Below are 23,706 nucleotides of genomic sequence, written 5' to 3'. Positions count from 1 at the left end.
ATGGAGCTGTGCAGGGCACCAGGATATTTGGTGCCCCAAACTTCCTGGTGCTCTACTCAGCTGTCTACTTTGCGTATGGGTAAGGACAGCCCTGCCCGTAGCCCCACAGGGTTGCGGGCCCCCTTCATCAATATCCTCCATCACGCCAGGAGGAGGAAGCTGGACAGGGGTTTATCCAATCATGCCTCTGGGAGGGGTCCACTGACTCCCTAGGTGGTTTTGAGGAGCACTGGGCGCTACTGGGGACTCTCTAGTTGATGTCCCCCATGGGGATCCCTCATTTGCACCCTGTCATTTCACTCTCTCCCTCCTATTTGTTAATTTATTGTCCCCACGCCTGAAATCAATTGTAGCCTGAACTTAGCAGGTCCTCGCCGCCTGCCCCACTAGCTCCTGAGCCCTCTCCTGTCCCTGCCTCCGGCTGTCTGACCCCGTGCGGTGATCAGCTCTACTCCCCCCGGCACAGACGTCCCCCTTCACCCCCAGAAGAGCAGAGCGCACCCCACCCCAAGGCAGGGCAGCGGATTCACCAGATGTTACTGAGCATGCTCAGTTCTCCCGCGCATGTTCAGGAACTTCCAGGCTGCCCATCGCGTTGGGTGGTGCAAAGTGACGTCACGCCGGCCGGGTGAGCGGCGGCGCGCGCAGCGGCTTCACTGGCTTCACTTCTGCGCGTGGGCGATCGCGGTGCTGAGACGTGTGCGGCCTCCTGGGCGACCCGGCGTCGAACCCCGTGGTTGTAGCTGCGAGGCAGGGTCTCCGCCCGGCGCCAAAATGGCGGCCCCCGGCTGGCGTGTCCGTCGCCGGCTCCGGAGCTGTGTTGTGGGCCGAGCCGTAAGCAGCCAGGCCCTGCCGGAAGGATCGCTGAGGTGACCAGTCCTCATATCCCGCTCCCCACCGCCGCCATGTGTTACACCATGTCCCCACCCATCCCCACTGCCCTGGGTTGCTTTTTCCCGGGCAGGAGCTCGTCTCCTCTGTCGCAGGCACGGGTTTCTCAGATCGGGGTGCGTCTGCCCCTTACCCCCCCCCCCACACACACTCATTCCCTCACAGTGCTTCTGCTCCCCCGTATACCCGCAGTCCTTCACAGAGGGGGTACATATGCTCATTTTGTCACAGAGAGGGTACATCTTTGTCTCGTATGCCCCGGCACTCAGGGCATTTTTAAAGAATAAATACAAAGATAAAAGGAAGTGGCCACTGTGCCCGTTTAATGTAGGCAGTACAAGTAGTTATTTATCCCTGTAGCGTGGGTGCCAAGCAGACGTGAAATAGAACAAACAGGTACTAAGGCAAATTGTTTTCCCTCAGGGTTTGGCAGAAAGGAAATCCCACCAGCCAGATACACGTGAAAATGCTTCTGCACAAAGTGCATGGATGTCAACATGTTGCTGTTGCAGCTTTTCCTGTGTCTGGCACTCATTTCCTCCAATAGGAACAATATTCCCTCCCAAAGAGCTGATCAGCAGATGTTTATATTGGTATATCCATCATCTGAACTTTTCTCTTACAGTTCTGTTTTCCCCTTAGTTAAGCCATCTCTTCAGATAACTGTATCATGTCATATCTGTGTCATACTCATCTTACATAGGTAGATGGAATTACATAACTGAAGAATAGTTGATGAACTTTCATGTGGATTACTGTTATTTCTTTGTGGTGTAATACATCTTGAGAACATCTCTGCTGGGAACTTGCTTTCTGTATTATCTTTCAGTCCTGGGATATAGTCTGAAAATCCTGAAGGCAGGACCAGGACCTATATATGGAAGTAAGCATTTAAAATTACAGGGGACACTATTTCACAAAATGTGGTATAAGATTATACACAAATTCCTATGATATTTTAACATTTTATTGTTTTGGAAAAAGTTGTCATAACTTGTTGCTCTTAGATGTTAACTACAAAGTAGATTGTCCTCCTTAGTATCACTTTATGGAGACTATTTTTTCTGAGTATATATTATGCCAGCTGTATTACTGAAAAAGTTTAATTATAATTTTTGTGGGTAGTTAAGCATGAAATTCTGTGTGTATATATGAGTTTATAAAAACAAGTTGATCCTCCAGAGACATGCTAAAAGGTTTTCAAAAGTTTAGCAGAAAAAGTTGTGCAGTTTTAGGCCTTGTAAAGGTTTTTACACGTTTAACAGTGGAACTACTCAGAATGTGTAAAGTTAAGCACATCTGCAACTCTTTGTAGGACCGGGGGGCCTTCACTGCATACTAGAATTTTAAAATATTTTACTGTTACTTTTATTTGCAAGTTACAGTTACTCTAGGATAAGATTTTTTTTCCCTTTATTTTTGTTTATGGGAATGCACAGTTAATTTTCTTCAAAATGCCCAACTCTAATGCCAAATCTCATCGTGGCCACCCAGGTGGTCAGGAAGCTGGCAGACGTGAGCTGGTTTCCAGATCTTTACAGAGTGCTCAGCATTGTCTGGAAAATCAGGATTTTGGAACTGCATATGCCCACTATCTCCTGGTACTAAACCTAGCATCTGAGCTAAAAAATGATGTCAGGGTGAGTGCTTTTTGAATTATTTTAGACAGTCCAAACTCAATTATATTTTTTTCACTCTTAAGAACTTTCTAATGAACAGATGTTGCTTTTATTTTGTATGTAACTTATTTTGAAGAATGGACAGGAGAATTAAAGAGAAACATAGCGGAGTTATGGATGACCCCATAATTTGGTTAACGAGAGCTGTCTGTGCTTGAGGGATAGGATTTGATTCATTTAATCTTAAAAGCTGAGTGAATTTAGGATTTTGTAAAAATGAGGTTCTATTACAACTGGCTTGCACTGCGCAAACTTTCTACATGCAGCTCTGTAACATGTTACGCTGTGCGCTGATTAGTGGTAAGGGTAGCTGGACGACTAGGAAGAGACTACCTCACTGGAGAACCTAAGCGAGCCTCCCAGCATTATGTGCTGTTAAGGAAATAACTGTGCTCATGTTCATTTCAAGACTAATTTCATACTATCTCCTCTGAAGTTTCCAGTGTCTTCAATTCACCGCTTTTGATATGCATATTACTGATTTAGCAATGTTTGCGTCACTTTTCAGGAAACTTTCCAGTTTACCCTCTTCAAATGGGCTGAAGAGCTAGCTTCTCTTGCACGGATTCAAGATTTATTTAACTGCTATGAGCAGGCCCTGGAACTGTTTCCTAATGATGAAATAATATGTAATAGTATGGGGGAACATCTCTTCAGGTTGGTAGTAATCTATATTCAATTTTTTTTTTAGATGCACTATTTATTATTAGGTTTCAGAGGAGCAGCCAGCTTAGTCTGTATTCTCAAAAAGAAAAGGAGTACTTGTGGCACCTTACAGACAAACAAATTTATTTGAGCATAAGCTTTCGTGAGCTACAGATGAAGTGAGCTGTAGCTCACAAAAGCTTATGCTCGAATAAATTTGTTAGTCTATAAGGTGCCACAAGTCCTCCTTTTCTATTTATTATTAATTAGTAATAAACATATAAGGATCTGATTCAGCTTTGCTGAATAGGGGTATCTTTGAGCCTGGGCACAATGTTAAGTATGTAATACTGAATTTCGAATCTGTTAAATCAATATAAATATATGTGCAGTAGCCACTGCTTAAACATACTATTCAATCCTAAGAAATGCATTTGGTCTTTAAAAATAATAATAAAAAAATACTGCCTTTTAAATGTCATTTACCAGCTCACGCAGTAGTTATTTAATAAAAAATTAGACCAGAATGTTTGAAAGCCAGTGTGAAGGCTGTAGTTTTGGGTAATTTAATTTTTGTAAGTGGTTATGTTCCACGTTTCTGTAGGTGTTATGAAGATCCTCTACCTCTACTCTGTTCTGTTCCTCCTAAAGATCCCACATTACAACCAGTTCAGATAAAAGAGGGCTGGTTCAGAATATGAATTCCCTGTAAATTCCCTCTTCTTGATTGGTTTGAGCCTTAGTCTTTGTTTAACAATATAAGGCATTTCCCTTCGCTGTGCAGTCCCTAAAAGGTGCTGCACATGCTGCCCCCACAGTGCTTCAAGTTCCTGCCAGCGTGGTATGTTAGAATAGGACCTGGCCTTGAAACCTTAATTCCTAACTAGAAATCCAGATCACTTCTATTAGAGTGGTCCGCTTTGATTCTCTTTTTTCTAAATAAAGAGCAAAAAACCCCTTCTGACTATATTTTCCTTGCATTTTTTTTAAACTTTAAAAATGTTCAATTTTTAATTGTTCCCGGATTGAGAATTTCAGCCCAGAGCAATATTTTATGGTAATTATAATCTTCTTAAAATTGTGATCTAATGGAAACACTGGTAACTCAAGCTGTGACAATTTGATATGAGCTGTGATGTCATACATTACACCTGAATTGGGTAAAATCTTACTTTGCTTTGATTTTTGGAGTTTTGACATGTCTCCATTCTGGCTTGCATTTCTGATTCACCGTTGCTGTTTTTATCGTGCAAATAATCCTTATAAGACGCCAATTGTTTTACTGCGGCAAAGTCATGGATGAAATAGAGAGGTAGAAGTAGAGTACAATAAATGATACATTTTATGTATTTTTGCATTTTAAATCACATAAATCTTACTTTGTAAAGATAACTTCATCCTTTTTGACACAGAACTACCATATCACTGGTTAAGGAACTTAAGTTTATATCCTTAAAATGTAAAAACATAGGGACTTTGTGCAGTAGTGTTTCATAACTCAATTTTAGCCAAGTACATTGCTTGGTTTTCTAGTGAAAACATTATTTTATAAAGGAGCATATTTAGAGTAAAGGGATCTTTCTCTGAAACAGTCTTGTAAATGAAAAATTATTATTTTCAACCCTCTTAAATTATTTAGAGCTCACTTTTTTTTATCGTTTGTCCAAGGTGTACCTCTTTCTCATATATAAAGACATAGCCCTTAAAGCAAAATAGCTTTCAAATTGTGACTATAACAGTTATTAAAAACAACACTACTTAACAATTCAGTAATGAATGTCTAAAAATGTGATTTTTCCCCCCCTAATCTTCAGGTTTCAGATATCTGGCAACCAACTGCATACTTCCTGCTTATTATTTATTTGTCATTTTTACTATTAGAATGGGCTTTAGAGATGAAGCAGCTGGATATTTCCACAAAGCACTGAAGCTAAACCCTGACTTTGCTGATGCAAAGGAGAATTTTTACCGTGTTGCAAACTGGCTGGTAGAACGTTGGCACTTTATCATGCTTAATGACACCAACAGGAATCTGATTTACCAGAAAGCAATTCAGAAGGTGGTCCACTCTGGTTGCAGAACTGTTCTAGATATTGGAGCAGGAACAGGAATACTGAGGTTTGTCATAAAATGCATGTTTAATGTAAACTATATTAATATAAATATACTTTCTTTTTAGCAGTCATTGTCATGTACATTTAAATTATCTTCTGTAAAAAAACCTGAAAATTAATTTTCATATATTAAAACAAAGCTTAATGAAGGAAAGACATAACTAAAGTTGTTATTGTGAAGTGAGTACCTAGAACTGCTTCACTAATGGTATGTCTGGTATCCACATGCTAATTTAATATATGTTCATTCAGTGACAATGTTGAATTGGAAAACATACCTTGTAGAGATAAACTAAACAAATTGGGCTCCTGGAGTCTTAACAGAAAGATGGTTAGGGAGTGATTTGGTCACAGTACATAAGTACCTATGTGAGGAAGAAAAAGTTGATAATGGGCTCTTCTATGTAACAGATAAAGGTTTAGTAAGATTCAATGGCTGGAAGCTGAAGCTAGACAAATTCAAACTGGATGTAAGGTGCAAATTTTTAACAATGAGCATAATTAACCAATGAAACATCTTATCAAGGACTCTGGTGGATTCTCCATCACTCGCAATTTTTAAATCAAGACTGGATGTTTTTCCTAAAAGATATGCTCTAGTTCAAACAGGAATTAGTTCAGGGAAGTCCTGTGGCCTTATACATGAGGTCAGACTAGATGATCACAGTGGTCCCTCTGGTTTTATAGTGTATGAATTACTGCCTTCATGTCAGACATATTATCTTTGTAGTAGTTCTGGACAAACTATACTGCTGATAATACAGTGTATACTGGGAAAATCTGATATCCACCCAAGTGCTATAGTTTGTATTAGTACTGATATCAGGTACTAGTATTAAGAATATGAAATAAATGCTACAGTAAATGTAAATATACTTAAAACAAAATTCAGACTTTTCTTACCTTTAATAATTTCTAATTGAAATTTTGACAAGAATAAACTAATTCCTATGGTGATTTCTGTTATTTTGCAGTATGTTTGCCAAGAAGGCTGGAGCACCTTGTGTCTATGCCTGTGAGTTGTCGAAGACCATGTATGAACTTGCTTGTGATGTGGTAGCAGCAAATAATATGGAAGGAGAAATCAAACTTCTCCATATGAAGTCTCTTGATATAGAAATTCCAAAGCACATACCTGAAAGGTAGCTTAAAATAGCCTACTGTGATATCTTTTTAATTCAGTTTTGTTTATGCAAGTGGAGAAAAACTGCACAATGTAACATACTCACTAGAAAATAGAAACTAATTGTCTATTGAGATGGTATTTAAAAATTCTCACACAATTTGTCTGTTAGATTAATATTTCTCTGTCATAGAAGGCCGTATTTAACTATATCGCAAGTAATGTTTAACTGTTCATTAGAGTAAACTTCATTCATTCAAACCATTTACCTACCAGGTAAAGCATTTGGGACAGACAAACCTGAAAGGAGACAAAAAGAGGAAAAAAATAGAACAATAATACAGTCAGTTAGGTCAGTGTCTGGTTGTCAGTTAGGGGTTTTTCTCCTCCTGTTCTTGGACATTTTTTGGCAGTATCTTTTGTGTGTGTGCTGTCAGGACTGGTAAGTCTGGTTAGCTCTCTAGGTTCATTCATTTGCAACAATGTCAGACCATTATTTAATGACAGTAAGGTTCTTTACATCCTAAAGGTAACAGGAGAATAATTTTACATCATTATCTTTCAGATTAGTTCCAATATAGACATCTACAAACAGTAGGTGTTTCAAGTCCACAGTTCCAAGAAATTATTGTCCTAGAGATTTTACAAAAGCTTAACTACTTAGTCAAGGGGGAAAAAAGCTAATTCTAGATTCTGCAAAGTGCTACATCAATTGACTCTTCACCTCTTTGGATCACTTTCTAATGGCTTGATCCTAAAAATAAGTTTAGGGGGATAAAGCAAAAGGAAAAGATGGAACCAAGTCCAGTATAAATATGGGATGAATATCTATGATTTCGAAAGGTTCAGTTGTCTACTAAGTTTAAAATCTATCACATATTTTTTTTAGGTGCAGTGAGAAGATAAATTACCATACCAGGTTAAACCAAAGACTTCAGAGTAATTTGTGTTTTAAAAATTTAGCTTTGTATCTTCAAAATGATTATTCAGTTGGTGTTTCTCAAAATATATATAGTTCACTGCTAGAGTAATCTTAATGTGATTAATGGATTCCAAAGCCAGAAGGGACCACTGTGATCATCCAGTCTGACTTCCTGTATACCACAGCCCATAGAACTTCTCCAATATCATTCCTTTTGAACTAGAGAATATCTTTTAAAAAACCAACATACAATCTTGCTTTAAAGTTAGCAAGTGATTGAAAATCTACCACAACTCTTGGTAGGCTGTTCCAATTGTTAATTATCCTCACTGTTAAAAATTTAGGCCTTATTTCCAATTGGAATTTGTCTAGCTTTAGATTCTAGCCATTGGATTGCCATTGGACACAATGGCAATTGGTGGACTTGCATCCTAGAAGTTTGACATCTTTGTTTCTTTTGAGAGACTTTTATACTTAAGAAAACTTTCAAGTTTACCATGCTTAAATACAAATTGTTTTTTTCACATGTTTAATAACTTTTTAGCCATATTTTCTAATTACCAAATATGTTTACATGTGTAATTTGCTCCAGTACATCTTGTACTTAATTCTGCAATTAATTATAATGTCAAGTTTGGAAGATCTCGCTGATTTCTGTGGTAGGTCTGAGATGCCATAAACAAAGGATTTTAACTTCACTACTCAAAGGAAATCTGTTGTATTCAGGAGTGAGACAAGATTTAAGGGTATCCGCACATGAGGTGGACATTTCTTACTTGGTGGCCTCTAGGAGGTTGGTGGGGAATTGCCTTTGTGCAGATCCTCCACCCCGACGTTGGAGAAGTTTAAGCAGCACAGAGGGCTGCTTTAGACACTGGGCTGAAGTAATTATCTGCAGGGCCATGTGACAACTGCTCCAAGTGGATTCTAGTTCTGACACATTTCTCCCACCCCCCATTCCATTGTGAGGAAGTGCGAAGCACCTCACACTGGTTGCTGACAGCTGGCACAATGATTTCATCCTTAGCAAGTTCAGGTTCTCTGGTAGCTTTCAGAAAAGGACATCAGCATCTTTTTGTTCAGTTTATAAGATTTCTAATTTTGGTAATTTTATCTTGTTTTTATTCACACTTAAATGTGTTCATGTAGCATCAGTATGTTTTCAGCTTTATTTTCTGTTTTTGCTTTGAAAGGTGTATTTATTTATTTTCTTTAAAATTGTCCTCTCATCTTTATTGCTAGTACGTCCTTTTGTACAGTGGTTATGGGTTAAATAATAGTGTCACTTTAACCAAATTATAATGTATTTAAAAAGCTTTGTTGATTAGGCTACTGAGTCCACTCAGCATCCCAGAAAGCACAATGTAACTGTTGCAGTTGGCAAACCACAGTTTGACTTAGCATTTTAGTTTTCAGCACATCTGGTTAAGAGTTGTTTTCATATGGGATGCTTCTGGGGAGCTGTAAGTTTAAACCTCAGAAATCTATTAAAGGGTTGCTGGTATAGACTCAGCACTATTTTAGTGATGCTTATTCGTCATTTCAGCCCGCTGCTGTTGGTAGTATTGAGATTTAAGATTAATCCAAGATTAATATAGGTGCCTTAGTTTTTAGTCTCAAATTACTAATTTAAAGGTAATATGTGCCCACTAATCTCTTTCATGTCCTGCTTAGAAGTTGTATTTAAAGTATAACTATAAAATTGCACTGTTTGCATGCTTTAACTTAATACATAACAAGCTGATGATAGAGCAAAAATTTTATGGAATCTCCTTCAAGTGCTAATCACTGTTGAATTTATTTTACATGTAAGCTTGTGTTCTGGGATATGGTCTGCCATATTTCAAGTCTGTTTGAAAGGTCCTATTTATTTTTATGTTTGTCTTGGGTTCTTCCCATACCTAATGATTCCTAAGCATTGTCTGGAAAGTTTCATGGAAAATTGTTGCTCATTGTTTATGCTCATTGTTTGAATAACTTGTTATAACAACAACTTAAAATATGTCCCTCTGCTGGATGTGTGTTGCTTTTCATTTACATGAATTAATACTTTAGTAGCACAGCTTTTTATCAACATTTGCTGCCTCTAGATTCAGTTTACATTTGTATTTTATTTTAAAAGGTGTGACTTCTAGCAGAAATTTGTAATGCCCATTACCATCTCATAACTGTAACTACCTTTTCTTAAAAACAATTTTTCATAGGGTTTCCCTGGTTGTCACAGAAACGGTAGATGCAGGTTTGTTTGGAGAAGGGATTGTGGAGAGTTTGATACATGCTTGGGAGCATTTGCTTTTACAACCAAAGGTAGGTGATATATTCAGATACTTATAAATCAGAACCACATTGAAACATACATACATAACACATCCTTATTATGAATGTTCCACTCTTTCTAATGCTTAAACAATTGATGCTTTATTTCTAAATTTGAGTTACATTAGTGCTTGTGAAAGTGAGATTTGACAGCCTTGTTGGCAGAAGTACTGTATCGTGCCTGTTATATGTGAGTAGACAAGCTGTGACAATGCGCCTTGTGAATGACACTGCCTTATCAATGTTTTTCAACACTAACCTGGCAGGAGCAGTGTAGGGAGGGTAATTCAGTCTTTATGGCTCTTCAGTCCTTGACCTCTGTGTCTATCAGTGATGCCGATTATGATGACTTTTGTGTTGTGGACACTTGTCTATTGCAAACCAGACTGAAATCTATTAATTTAATATTAAGACACAAAACAGCTGTCAGAAGGCCATGCAGTCAGTAGAGATCTAGGCTGGATTTGAAACAGCAGCCTAGAAAGAAAAGGCTTCTAGTCTCTAAGGTGCCACTGGTACTCCTTTTCTTTTTGCAAATACAGACTAACACGGCTGCTACTCTGAAACCTGTTCACTGTGACTGAAACCAAAATCACCTCGTATGCAATTAATAGAAACTAGTATGCATCTGCTTCTAACACTAGAGGGCATTCTGTTACCAATCTGTTAAATCTTCCATTTCACCCTTATTTTATATTTAATAATTCCTTGGTGATTAATTTGAAAAGCTGGAAGATGCCACTGCATCTTTTTTGGGGGATGGGGGTGTAGGAAGGGGGAAGTTGCTAGATGCATCTTGCCTTTAAGACTATGTAAATGTAACTCCTCCCTCCCCCCAAAAAAAACAAAAACACCTCTACTTTTTATTATCTGTGTCTGTTAAACTTCTGTTTAGGTCTCATGAAATAAAGGGATGCAGTTTGTGAAAAGTTACAGGATCTAGTTCCTTCTTTCACGTTTTCCTCCCAAACAAAAAGAAGATTACCTTAAAATCACCATCTAGGTGAAGGGTTTTTTATCTGCTGTATTAGACTGAAATTGATGACCTCTAGTATTATAAAACAGGAATAGTTTGATCTATTCATTATGCATGTTTTTAGCTAACTTGTATTCCTTCAAGTTAGGATCAAATACAGGGTTTAAAATTACACAAGAAAATACAATGAACTGTCACACACAACTGGTGTGTAAATAATTGAAAGCTTATTTGTAGCTCCATGAGAGGGTAGTTTTAGATGTACTGAAACATAAGAATTATTTATGAGGTTACTTCTTTCGATTCACCCTCTTTCTGCCATGTCTATGTTTTCATTTGGTGAGTTTATATTTATTGATCAGCAGCTTGTTTATGTTGAGACAGTGAAGAGAGAAAAAAGACAAGAGAAAGCCAACCTATATCTAAAATACAAAGACTTGATTAGAACAAGATAAGTAAGTGAGGCCAAACAGCAAAAATTAAGATGTTTGTATGCCAAGGCGAGGAGTCTAGGTAACAAAATGGAGGAACTAGAGCTACTGGTGCAGGAAGTGAAACCAGATATTATAGGGATAAGAGAAACATGGTGGAATAGTAGTCATGTATGGACTACAGGTATTGAAGGGTATGGGCTATTTAGGAAAGACCAAAATAAAGGTAAAGGTGGTAGAGTAGCATTGTATATCAATGATGAGGTAGAATGTAAAAAAATAAGAAGCGATGGAATGGATAAGACAGAGTCCATCTGGGCAAAAATTACATTGGGGAAGAAAACTATTAGAGCCTCCCCTGCGATAGTGCTTGGGGTGTGCTATAGACCGCCGGGATCTAATTTGGATATGGATAGAGCCCATTTTAATGTTTTTAATAAAGTAAATACTAATGGAAACTGTGTGATCATGGGAGACTTTAACTTCCCAGATACAGACTGGAGGACAAGTGCTAGTAATAATAAGAGGGCTCAGATTTTCCTAGATGTGATAGCTGATGGATTCCTTCATCAAGCAGTTGCTGAACCGACTAGAGGGGATGCCATTTTAGATTTGGTTTTGTTGAGTAGTGAGGACCTCACAGAAGAAATGGTTGTAGGGGATAATCTTGGCTCAAGTGATCATGAGCTAATTCAGTTCAAACTGAACAGAAGGATTAACAAAAATCTGCAACTAGGGTTTTTAATTTCAAAAGGGCTGACTTTCAAAAATTAAGGAAATTAGTTAGGGAAGTGGATTGGACTGAAGAATTTATGGATCTAAAAGTAGAGGAGGCCTGGGATTATTTTAAAACAAAGCTGCAGAAGCTATCGGAAGCCTGCATCCCAAGAAAGGGGAAAAAATTCATAGGCAGGAGTTGTAGACCAAGCTGGATGAGCAAGCATCGCAGAGAGGTGATTAAGAAAAAGCAGAAAGCATACAGGAAGTGGAAGAAGGGAGGGATCAGCAAGGAAAGCTACCTTATTGAGGTCAGAACATGTAGGGATAAAGTGAGACAGGCTAAAAGTCAAGTAGAGTTGGACCTTGCAAAGGGAATTAAAAGCAATAGTAAAAGGTTCTATAGCCATATAAATAAGAAGAAAACAAAGAAAGAAAGAAGTGGGACCGCTAAACACTGAGGATGGAGTGGAGGTCAAGGATAATCTAGGCATGGCCCGATATCTAAACAAATACTTTGCCTCAGTCTTTAATAAGACTAAAGAGGATCTTAGGGATAATGGTAGCATGACAAATGGGAATGAGGATATGGAGGTAGATATTACATATCTGAGGTAGAAGCGAAACTCAAACAGCTTAATGAGACTAAATCGGGGGGCCCAGATAATCTTCATCCAAGAATATTAAAGGAATTGGCACATGAAATTGCAAGCCCATTAGCAAGAATTTTTAATGAATCTGTAAACTCAGGGGTTGTACCGTATGATTGGAGAATTGCTAACATAGTTCCTACTTTTAAGAAAGGGAAAAAAAGTGATCCGGTTAACTATAGGCCTGTTAGTTTGGCATCTGTAGTATGCAAGATCTTGGAAAAAATTTTGAAGGAGAAGGTAGTTAAGGACATTGAGGTAAATGGTAAATGGGACAAAATACAACATGGTTTTACAAAAGGTAGATCGTGCCAAACCAACCTGATCTCCTTCTTTGAGAAAGTAACAGATTTTTTAGACAAAGGAAACGCATTGGATCTTATTTAGCTAGATTTCAGTAAGGCGTTTGATACCATGCCACATGGGGAATTATTAGTTAAATTGGATAAGATGGGGATCAATAGGAAAATTGAAAGTTGGATAAGAAATTGGTTAAAGCTGAGACTACAACGGGTCCTACTGAAAGGTGAACTGTCAGGCTGGAGGGAGGTTACCAGTGGAGTTCCTCAAGGATCGGTTTTGGGACCAATCTTATTTAATCTTTTTATTACTGACCTTGGCACAAAAAGTGGGAGTGTGCTAATAAAGTTTGCGGATGATACAAAGCTGGGAGGTATTGCCAATTTAGAGAAGGACAGGGATATCCTACAGGAGGATCTGGATGACCTTGTAAACTGGACTAATAGTAATAGGATGAAATTTAATAGTGAGAAGTGTAAGGTCATGCATTTAGGGATTAATAACAGGAATTTTAGTTATAAACTAGGGACGCATCAATTAGAAGTAACGGAGGAGGAGAAGGACCTTGGAGTATTGGTTGATCATAGGATGACTATGAGCTGCCAATGTGATATGGCCGTGAAAAAAGCTAATGCGGTCTTGGGATGCATCAGGAGAGGTATTTCCAGTAGGGATAAGGAGGTTTTAGTACCGTTATACAAGGCACTGGTGAGACCTCACCTGGAATACTGTGTGCAGTTCTGGTCTCCTGTGTTTAAGAAGGATGAATTCAAACTGGAACAGGTACAGAGAAGGGCTACTAGGATGATCTGAAGAATGGAAAACTTGTCCTGTGAAAGGAGACTCAAGGAGCTTGGCTTGTTTAGCGTAACCAAAAGAAGGATGAGGGGAGATATGATTGCTCTCTATAAATATATCAGAGGGATAAATACCGGAGAGGGAGAGGAATTATTTAAGCTCAGTACCAATGTGGACACAAGAACAAATGGATATAAACTGGCCATCAGGAAGTTTAGACTTGAAATTAGACGAAGTTTCTAACCATCAGAGGAGTGAAGTTTTGGAATAGCCTTCCAAGGGAAGCAGTGGGGGCAAAAGACCTATCTGGCTTCAAGATTAAACTCGATAAGTTTATGGAGGAGATGGTATGATGGGATAACATGGTTTTGGTAATTAAATATTCATGGTAAATAGGCCCAATGGCCTGTGATGGGATATTAGATGGGTTGGGATCTGAGTTACCCAGGAAAGAATTTTCTATAGTGTCTGGCTGGTGAATCTTGCCCATATGCTCAGGGTTTAGCTGATCGCCATATTTGGGGTCAGGAAGGAATTTTCCTCCAGGGCAGATTGGAAGAGGCCCTGGAGGTTTTTTGCCTTCCTCTGTAGCATGGGGCACGGGTCACTTGCTGGAGGATTCTCTGCATCTTGAAGTCTTTAGACCACGATTTGAGGACTTCAGTAGCTCAGACATAGGTGAGAGGTTTTTCGCAGGAGTGGTGGGTGAAATTCTATGGCCTGCATTGTGCAGGTCAGACTAGATGATCATAATGGTCCCTTCTGACCTAAATATCTCTGAATCTAAGTATGGAAAAGAAATATTTGAGAAAAAGTATGCAGTTGATACAAGAGAAACAACCAATGCTGAAAGATAGGTGGTAAAAGTAAAGTATTTTTAAAATATATATTGAAGCTATCAAATTAATTACTGGGAAGTAGCAAAATAAACAGGGGATAGACTGATAAAATCACATTGGAGAGCATGACTTATTAGAAACTATCAGAATTCATATATAATACAGATTGGCATTATTGAGAAATAAGGAGTTATGGAAAAATATTACTTTACATTTAAGCCTGGAAATGAAAATGGGATATTCGTCAGGCAGATACATTAGGAAAAAACAAAAAATACTACCTCCTAGTGAGTGACCCTTTAATCAATTTGTTGTGATCAAAGTGTATGCAAAGAAAAGGTCACTGTGGATGCAACAATATCAAAAGAGCATTTGAAAGGCTTTGGGAAATGAAAAAATTGGGAAAATAACTACAACTTCTAGACTTTTCATCCTTCAGTGTATATATAGTATACAATTGGCTGTTTTTTCAAGAAAAAGGAATAATTTAATTCACTACATTTGCACAAAAAATTGAATTGACTGCAATTACAAAAATAAATTAAAAACGTCATTAGTCTTGAGAATATTTATTAAAGTTTTTGAGATAATAATGAATGACAGAGAAATAAAAAACTTAAACTCAGCAGTACCAGTAGAAATAGGTCTTCATCTCATTGTGCCATCTTATTTATTTACATTTTCACAGCCTAAAAATCAAGACATTGGTACAGAAGACTATGGTCAAGTTATTCCTGCAGGTGCTATTGTATTTGGGATGGCAGTGGAATGCAAAGAGATACGCAGACATCACAGGTGTGTTTATACTTTGACAGGATTTGGAGCTCACATTTGACCGATTTAGGAAAAGAAATGTGATCAATTTAAACAAAAAGGAAATATTTTTTATTTTCCATTCACTTAACACAAATATTTGTATGTATTATTGTGTGTGTAGTTAAATGAGACCACCAACTTAAGCAGCTGTGCAAAGTATGAACAGAATTTCTGTATGGTTGAGTGACTGAGCTGGTACTGATTAACTTTTAGGTCTGTATTTAACTCCTGAAAGAGATGTATGTTTAATATTCCAGGAACAGCTACCAACAATGTCTGTTATCACACTACGCACTCAATATGTTCAGTGTTCAAGGGGAAGGACTGTGTATAAGCTTTGATTCATCTGATTTAGGCTTGTTTGTGGTTTTCTTCCTCCCTGCTCCCCCCCTAGGGTGGGAGTACAAGAAGTTGCCTGTGTGCATTTGGCAGAAACAGTGGAGTTCTGTAGTCCAACACGTGCTTCTGTGAACTCAGAGGAAACTATTGAACCTTACACCACAGAAAAACTCAGTAGAGTTCCTGGGGGTTATATGCCACTGACAGAACCCTTTCAGGCCATGACAGTGGATTTCAACAATCTGGAGGTAATGATTTCTTCACTATCTTACATCCTAAAAACAAACAAACAGAAAACCTGTAGAGCAGTTGATGCAGAGCCAAAAATCTGGCTTGTCTCTAAGGGTATTTATTCATTTCCGTTAGGTTGGGTGATAGTTATCTGAGTATGAGCACCCAGATTAGCCTGTGCTGGGTGTGAATAGCCACTCTGCAAAGCCGTACCTGAGTTAGTGTGCTCACTGGGGCTGCACTCACCCACGTGCATCATTAGGACTTCTGGGGGTATATCTCATGGTTCCTTGTGCTGCAGTGAATTATAGAAGAACTTGTCTGTCCTTCTAGGAGGGAATTGTAGGAAAGGTGTTGGAGGACTGTCCGCACTCAAGTGATTTAGCTGCATTCTCACTGCAAAGTGAACAGGTTACCAGTCTGAGTGAAAGTGGCACCTGAGCTCTTGGCTGTAGCCCCAGTTAGGCCAGCTGGTCTGGGTTGAAAGCACCAGTAAACTTGGGTGAGGGGGTTTTATGTGTGAACAGAAGTAGACACGGATAATATCCAAGAAATATCCTGAGGTAACTCTGCGGTAAAGACACCCTAAGTAAATTTATTAAATGTGGTATTACATGTTTGTCCATATGCCCTTGACCTACTGGCTCATTTTTACCACTAGAATTGCAATATATAAATGAGTTGTAACTGATCAGATTTCAAGTAAAATTATAGGAGTGTATTTGAATTGTTGAGGGTGACACAGGAAAGAGTATTTTATATTTAAAGTCAAAATATTACCACTTAACAATGAGCTGCTAATAGATGGTTGCAATGGAGAATGGGATAAGTCACCATTCAAACAACTCATGATTTATTTCCCCTATGGAAACCATCTTGTACATCTATATTTTGACAATGTAAATAGGTTTATTTTTGTGTATGTGTAACGCCCACAGACCCTGGTCGTCAGTGGGCAGGATGGAATTGGGGACCTCTGGAGCTTAGTGCATGAGCCTCTACCGCATGAGCTAAAAGCCAACGGGCTCTTAGCTAATGCTGTAGAGCAGACTCATTTTTTTTCTCTCTCTCTCTCTCTCTCTGTGGTCTCGGTGCCACTAGAGGGGGCAGAACACTACACCCAGAAGGTGTGTGGGTTACATATGCACCAAATAGAGCTGAGTACGTCTCTGAGCCAGTGATAGCCATGCAGACTGAAAGGGCGATACATTTTGATGCTGGTGCATATGTGTTTTTGGCTTGTTGACCCATGGAGAGGAGTTTGCACCAAAGTGGTGAGCCAAAGCTGAAAATAAATTGTTATATAGATAAAATCATTCTTGGCTACTGATTTGGTTGGGAATTGCTATGTTCTGTATCGGTAACTTTCCCTGTTCACCTTACCTGACATCTAAGGTCAACGAATGAAGTAAAGCAAAGCACTTGAATATATTACAGGGAACTATGCTGCAACAATCTCTAATGTCTTTTCCAGCTCTGGCTTCTCTGATAAACGATTAGTGTCTTGTCAAATGCTTAATCTTGTACATGTTGTTCTCAACTTGTGCCAATATATATGTTTTTAATCTTACAGAATACATTTGATAAGATCCTAGAAATAATGTGAAACGCTCTAAACATTTTATTACCTAGATCAGTGTTTCCCAAACTTGGGACGCTGCTTGTGCAGGGAAAGCCCCTGGTGGGCCTGACCGGTTTGTTTACCTGCCGCGTCCGCAGGTTCGGCCGATTGCGGCTCCCACTGGCCGCAATTCGCTATGCCCGGCCAATGAGGGCTGCGGGAAGTGGCGCAGGCCGAGGGACGTACTGTCCGCTGCTTCCCGAAGCCCCCATTGGCCTGGAGCAACGAACCGCAGCCAGTGGGAGCTGTGATTGGCCGAACCTGCGGACGTGGCAGGTAAACAAACCGGCTGGGCCTGCCAGGGGCTTTCCCTAAACAAGCAGCGGAACAAGTTTGGGAAACACTGACCTAGATCTTCAAATAAAGCAGATTCCAGCCTTACTGTGTGAAGAGGTATAAATACAATACACAGTAGGTGAAAACAAATTTATTCATTTTTATTTGTTTGGAACAAGTGAATACTCATGACTGTGCAGCTTTTTGCCACCAGCAATCTGTTGGCAATGGAATTACCTCTCCATACACTGGCAACTCACTCGTTTTTTTCTCCTCTCATGCCCACTGTTGGTTCTCAAATAGTGTCATTCAAACATATTCCCTTTTAAAAAAAAACAACAACATAAAACTGTTGACACACTAACAGTTGGGAGCAGGGGTTACATATCAAAGTACAAAATTCAGAAATTCAATTAACTGCTTCTGGGGTTAATTCTAAAAACAAGCTCTAAATTTACGTTCCCAACAGTAAAAAGGAGTCTGACATACATTCCATTCTCAACATTAGTCAGCCATCATTCTTGGGGAAGAGGTACTCAAGTTTTATTTCTCTATTTGCTATCATGGTCAGGAACTGAAAAGCCTGGCAACCAGGAAGCCTTGCAAGTTCAGCGTACCTGTCACTCAAGGAGGTATACTGGATGCTATTGTGGTCTGGTTTGTACTACAACTTGATGATGAGCACAGTCTATCTACAAGTCCCAGTGAGGAAACTTGCTGGGAACAAGCAGTCTACCCTGTGCAGGGCCTTCCTGGTATGTGGATTTTCCATGGCAATACTATTAACTTTTTTATATTTTGTTTATTTGATAGTAACTAGTCTTAAAAGGATGCTATCAATTTGCCTCAGAGATAGGGGAACATATTAGGGAAAGAGGACAATGCATCACTAACCATAGCAGCATGTTTCTCTTCCTCAGTCTCCCTGAGTGTTCCTCGCAATCCTTACTTCGTTATTAACTTAGTTAGCCTTTCCCCACCCATCACTGTCCCTCTTCTCTCCCTCTTATGCTATATCAGTAGTTTCCTCATAGTAGATGGAAAATGGCTCTAGTGTAGGTTTTGCTTCCTAAAACCACAGATTAGGCATTTGTATGAACACTCCCTTATAATTTCTGAAAGTTACTAATGTACCTTTTTGTACTTTTTTGATAAGATTATTCTGTGAAACCTGGAGACACTGTGATGATGGAAGTATGCTGCCAAGATTGCTACTTAAGGATCCAGAAGATTTCTGTTTTAACTTCAGAGTATGGGATGGACATTGAAAGGGAGAACACACTGGCTTTGGGCAATGAGGCTGAACTATGTAGTGCTCTGGCTAGTCTTCAAACTACTAGCACACAGGATGGCATGGGGCAGGAGTGCATGCTGGAATCCACTGAAATTGCACTTCTGAACAATGTGCCATACCATGAATGCTTTAATGCTGCCATTGGCAAAGTGTTGTCATCCTTGATCCCAACGAGAGAATCTCTGTCAATGGATGTTGATGGTCACGATAGAGAGATGAACTTTGAAAAGAGTCAAAACAAGAACTCCTCATATACAACTCATGACCCTTTGTATGTATTAGATGTGTCCGAGGGCTTTTCGATTCTGCCAATAATTGCTGGCAAACTTGGACCAGTTAAAGCTTACAGTTCTGTTGAAAAAGAGCAGCATCAAATAGCCCTTAACATAATTTCAGAAGCCAACCATTTCCCTAAAGAAACATTAGAGTTTTGGCTCAGCCACTTGGAGGATGAGAGTGTGGTGTTACAGAGACCCAAATCAGACAAACTGTGGAGTATTATAATTCTGGATGTCATAGAGACTTCAGGTTTAATCCAGCAGGAGGTGATGGAAAAGGCAGCAATATCCAGGTACTGTATGACATTTATAAATCTTCTCAAGGTGAGAGAGAACCTCCCCAGTAATTCCAAGCTTCAGCCAGTCTGACTGAAGCTTGGAAGTATTTTGGTCAAAGACAATCGGTTAAATTATTCCATTTTTATAGAAATTTATCACTGTGATTTAAAAAAAAAAGGGGGGGGGAATCTTATGCTTAGCATACCAGAAATCTAAACAACAATTGTCCTGATGCTGTTATCAGCAGCATGAAATTTTAAGAGATCTGAGTGATAGAACAAGGTCAGAATCTTGTACATTTCAAGCTGCTGTGGAACAGACTGAAATTCTTATGAGACAGATACATGTGAGCTAGAACAGAGACAGAGAAAAAAAGGGATAGTGAACAGACGAAAAGGTAACACAAAGCTAGAGAGAAATGAAGAAAATACAAGACAAAATAATAGAAAATAGCAAGAAGAGCAAAAACAGTGGGAGGAATATTAGAGAAAGAAAGGATGAATTTTCAGTTTTAGAGGGCTTTTGTTGGGGTGGTGCGGGGTGTGTGTGCATGTGTAACATTTTCATCTATTCATCCAGACTTTTAGTGAGGTCAGGATAATAATATCAAGGGGGCGTGATTTTGCTGTATCAGCCCTTTTGGGGAAGTTGGTTCTGATTGTGTCATATGTACATTCACATCAGTTGTCAGAGACTGTGAAGATGTGGCTAAGGAAGTAAGTCTCTCTCTTTTTGCCATTTGTTGTCCCTGCTAGTGCCTTTGTAAAGAGACGTCTGCTAGAAAACAAGGAGAACACAAAGTCAATGCAGAATTAAATGCCTACTTGCTGCTGCTCTTGACAGCTCAGCAATCTGTGTCAGGGAACTGAAGAAGCCTCTGAGTCTAGCACAAGAATACTGTTAACTTTGTTTCTTATGTGTATTGAGAATGATTTTGTTAAATATTTAAAACACTGCTGGCATCCCACATGTGGGTGATTTAATATAATTAGCACTATCCTGGGCACATCATGGATTAACTGAATTCCTGCCATTTTCATTCTGCACAAGGGATTGACTCTCAAGCAGGATTTCCTGAACAGTGCCCTAGTGATCTCTTTCCCAGCTTCTGTTGCCATTTTTTCACAATCCTTCAGTATTGTCTCAGGAGTCACAGTGTTGTAAATAAACCAGACCTTGTATTTGAAGCCTTAATAGCCTATAACACCATCTTACTGAAATAACTACATTCTACATAAGAATGGCCATGCCAGGTAAGAACAGTGATCCATCTAATTTAGTATCCTGACTTCGACAGTGGCTGGTGCCAGATGTTTCAGAGAGAATGAGTAGAACAGAGCAATTATCATATGATCTGGTCATCCAATCCCAGCTTCTGGCAGGGTACTGGCCTGGAAGGGTAGGGCTTGGACTGACATAGAATGGCCTGTCTCCAGTGCTCTTCCACCTGACCTGTCACTGTTCTTCACTGGGTATTTAATATTTTGAGTTCCCCGAGTCAAAGATAAAATGTCAACCAGCCTTCAAAGAAAATGAATCCTGGTATAATACAATGTGGAATTTGACAAGGTATTTTATATTAGGAGTGATCTGAAAAGCTGTTAGGCCCCAATTTGAGGAAGCGTTTGAACACTTCTGACTTCATTGGAACTTAAGTACCCATTCTGAATCAAGACCTTAATGCAGTCAGTTTATTTCAGGGATGGGCAAACTATGGCCCGCGGGCCGTTTTAAGCCGGCCTGCGAGCTCTCGCTGGGGTGCCGGGTCAGGGGCTGCACCACGCGTCTCAGCCTCGCTCTGGCGCTCAAGCCGGGGCACCGGGTCGGGGACTGCACCATGCGTCTTGGCCCTGCTCTGGCTCTGCAGCCAGGGTGCCGGGTCAGGGGCCGCACCATGCGGCTCCTGGAAGCCGTGGCATGGCCCCGCTCCGAGGGTCACGGGCCACTCCGTGCCTAGGAGCCAGAGAAGGGATAAGCCACTGCTTCCGGGTGTTGCTTGAGGTAAGCGCTGTGCGGAGGCTGTACCCCTGAGCCTCTCCCCACACACCAACCCTGATCCCCCTCCTGCTCTCCAAACCTCTTGATCCCAGCACGGAGCACCCTCCTGCACCCCAAACCTCTCATCCGCAGCCCCACCCCAGCTCACACACCCCCAGCCCTGATCCCCCTCCGAACCCCTCGGTCCCAGCCCAAAGACCCTCCTACACCCTAAATGCCTCATCCCCACCCCCACCCCCACCCAGAGCTCCTGCACCCCAAGCCCAATTTTGTGAGCATTCATGGCCCACCATACAATTTCTATTCCTCAATGTGGCCCTCAGACCAAAAAGTTTGCCCACCCCTGATTTAGTTTCTTACTAGCAGGAGAACACATTTTGGCAATAAACATCTCTATCTCTCTTTATAGGTGTTTGCTTCACTCTGGAGGAAAGATATTCCCACAATACGTGGTGATGTATGGGATGCTCGTAGAATCACAATCTTTAGTACTTGAAAGTGCAGTTCAAGGGACTGAACCCACTCTTGGGTTTAATATAGCACCTTTTATCAACCAGTTCAAGGTAGGAAGTTAGCAACATGCTTCAATATCAAGCATAGCTCTCAAAACCCATAAATGCCCAACTGAGGGCCATAACCTCAATATAAGGAATTTAAGAAAAAGCAGTGCTGGAAGTATTAATGATGTTGGATTAATTTCTTCAATATATTTTATAACTTAAATTCTGTGCATAGATACTGATGTAAATTTACTATAATAGAAGTCAAGACACATGCTTCAGGTAGGACAGAAGTGATTTGTGATCTGATATGGAGAGCAGTAAAAGCGGCTGCTACTCTGAAACCAGTAAAAGTTATGACTTCCAACACTTCAGTGTTCAAAAAAACAGCTTTGGTAGGAGACTGTTTTCTTATGCAACTTGTGTCACAAGGGCCAGATTTTAAAAAGGATTAGAAGTGATAGTTATTTTAACAGTTCAGTTCCTTTTGGAAGCAATGCAGTAATTCACAAATTGAAAGTTGCTGTTGTATAATTGTTAAGCCTGAAAGCCTGGTATATTCCTCCTTAGGTGCCTGTTTGTGTATTTTTGGATCTTGCCACATTACCATGTGTGCCCTTAAGCAAGCCAGCAGAGCTGCTAAGACTAGATCTCATGAATCCCTATTTGAACAGCTCCAGTAGAGAAGTAAAGGTAAGTTGAACGGGCACAATTTTTTTTCAATTCCTCATTACCATGGTTGAAAAATTCAGTACAAAAGCTATTTCAATGCAAGCCAATTTGAAGTAGATTTGAACAGGTTTGAACCACTGTATTTGATTTTTTTGGTGATCTAGCCACTGCCATAATACAAATAAAATCAGTGAAAAATTAGAGTTCTACTTCCTTACAGAACCTCTTTTCATTTTTAGGTGCAAGTTTGTAAGTCTGGCCAAGTCACTGCCATTCCATTTTGGTATCATATACATCTAGATGAAGATATTTATTTGGATACGTCAAGTGATTCCTCCCACTGGAAACAAGCTGCAGTTGTTCTTGACAAACCGATCCAAGTTCAGCTTGGAGATGAACTTGTGCTCAACGTTCAGCACTATAAAAGCAATGTCAGCATCACAGTAAAGCAGTGAAGAGTAGTCACTTGGAAACTGATTGATATGTTCAAATCAAAGAAAATTATCTATGCACATTAGCAGAATGGCTCAGCATTTAAGGTGTTTAATAGAAGAGCATAAAATCTAGGTTTTATGTTTTGGCCCAAGAGGGTTTTTTTAAATTGATTTAATTAAAAAAAAAAAAAAAAAAAAGAGGACCTACTGATGAACTACAAGCCATTATGCAACGACATTTTGAACTGTTATAGTGAAGTTATGTCTTCCTCAGCAGCAGGAAGCTTCATTGTTAACTGAATTGATTATTTCTCCAATTTTCCTTTGTACAAGCTGCAAAGGAAGCTGTAATTTTTGTTGCAGAGATGCTCACAATTTTTTGTTTTTGTGTAAGGTGCTCAGATACCTTAGCAGTAAGCACTGTATAAATATCTACATACATAGAATGCAATATTGTGACACAATTAGATCCTCCCCTCAATCCCACACCTAGTTTGTGGCAACTATTTTAAGTTGCATAAAGCTGTATTAAGGAGGCAGTTTTAAAATAAACTTGTGAATGCCCTA

The 23,706-nt window shown here is 39.6% G+C and overlaps 1 protein-coding gene across 4 annotated transcripts; it reads left to right on the top strand.

Moving 5' to 3' along the window:
* The first annotated feature begins 607 nt into the window (after positions 1 to 607).
* Positions 608 to 23,706, top strand: PRMT9 (protein arginine methyltransferase 9). 4 transcript variants are annotated; one of them, XM_048846929.2, is made up of 14 exons: positions 608 to 869; positions 1,721 to 1,774; positions 2,331 to 2,531; positions 3,079 to 3,227; positions 5,097 to 5,333; positions 6,304 to 6,471; positions 9,579 to 9,681; positions 15,090 to 15,196; positions 15,612 to 15,804; positions 18,256 to 18,439; positions 18,841 to 19,549; positions 21,943 to 22,096; positions 22,604 to 22,726; positions 22,945 to 23,706. In XM_048846929.2, the coding sequence occupies exons 2-14, from the start codon at positions 1,769 to 1,771 to the stop codon at positions 23,158 to 23,160; spliced, it is 2,550 nt and encodes an 849-aa protein (XP_048702886.2). In that variant the 5' UTR covers positions 608 to 869; positions 1,721 to 1,768; the 3' UTR covers positions 23,161 to 23,706. The 4 variants fall into 4 exon arrangements, with proteins under 4 accessions (XP_048702886.2, XP_048702884.2, XP_048702887.2 ...); XM_048846927.2 differs by having other exon boundaries at positions 1,595 to 1,774; XM_048846930.2 differs by lacking the exon at positions 6,304 to 6,471 and having other exon boundaries at positions 1,595 to 1,774.

This window comes from Caretta caretta, chromosome 4 (assembly GCF_965140235.1).
Source record: "Caretta caretta isolate rCarCar2 chromosome 4, rCarCar1.hap1, whole genome shotgun sequence".
NCBI classification, from domain to species: domain Eukaryota; kingdom Metazoa; phylum Chordata; order Testudines; family Cheloniidae; genus Caretta; species Caretta caretta.
Note: the sequence above shows the minus strand (reverse complement) of the source record. Positions and strands in the feature narration are given on the sequence as shown.

Coding starts and splice junctions, on each gene's coding strand:
- PRMT9 (XM_048846929.2), top strand. Junction 3,228..5,096: donor ATGGGGGAACATCTCTTCAG/GTTGGTAGTAAT, acceptor TTTTACTATTAG/AATGGGCTTTAGAGATGAAG. Junction 22,727..22,944: donor GCTCCAGTAGAGAAGTAAAG/GTAAGTTGAACG, acceptor TTTCATTTTTAG/GTGCAAGTTTGTAAGTCTGG.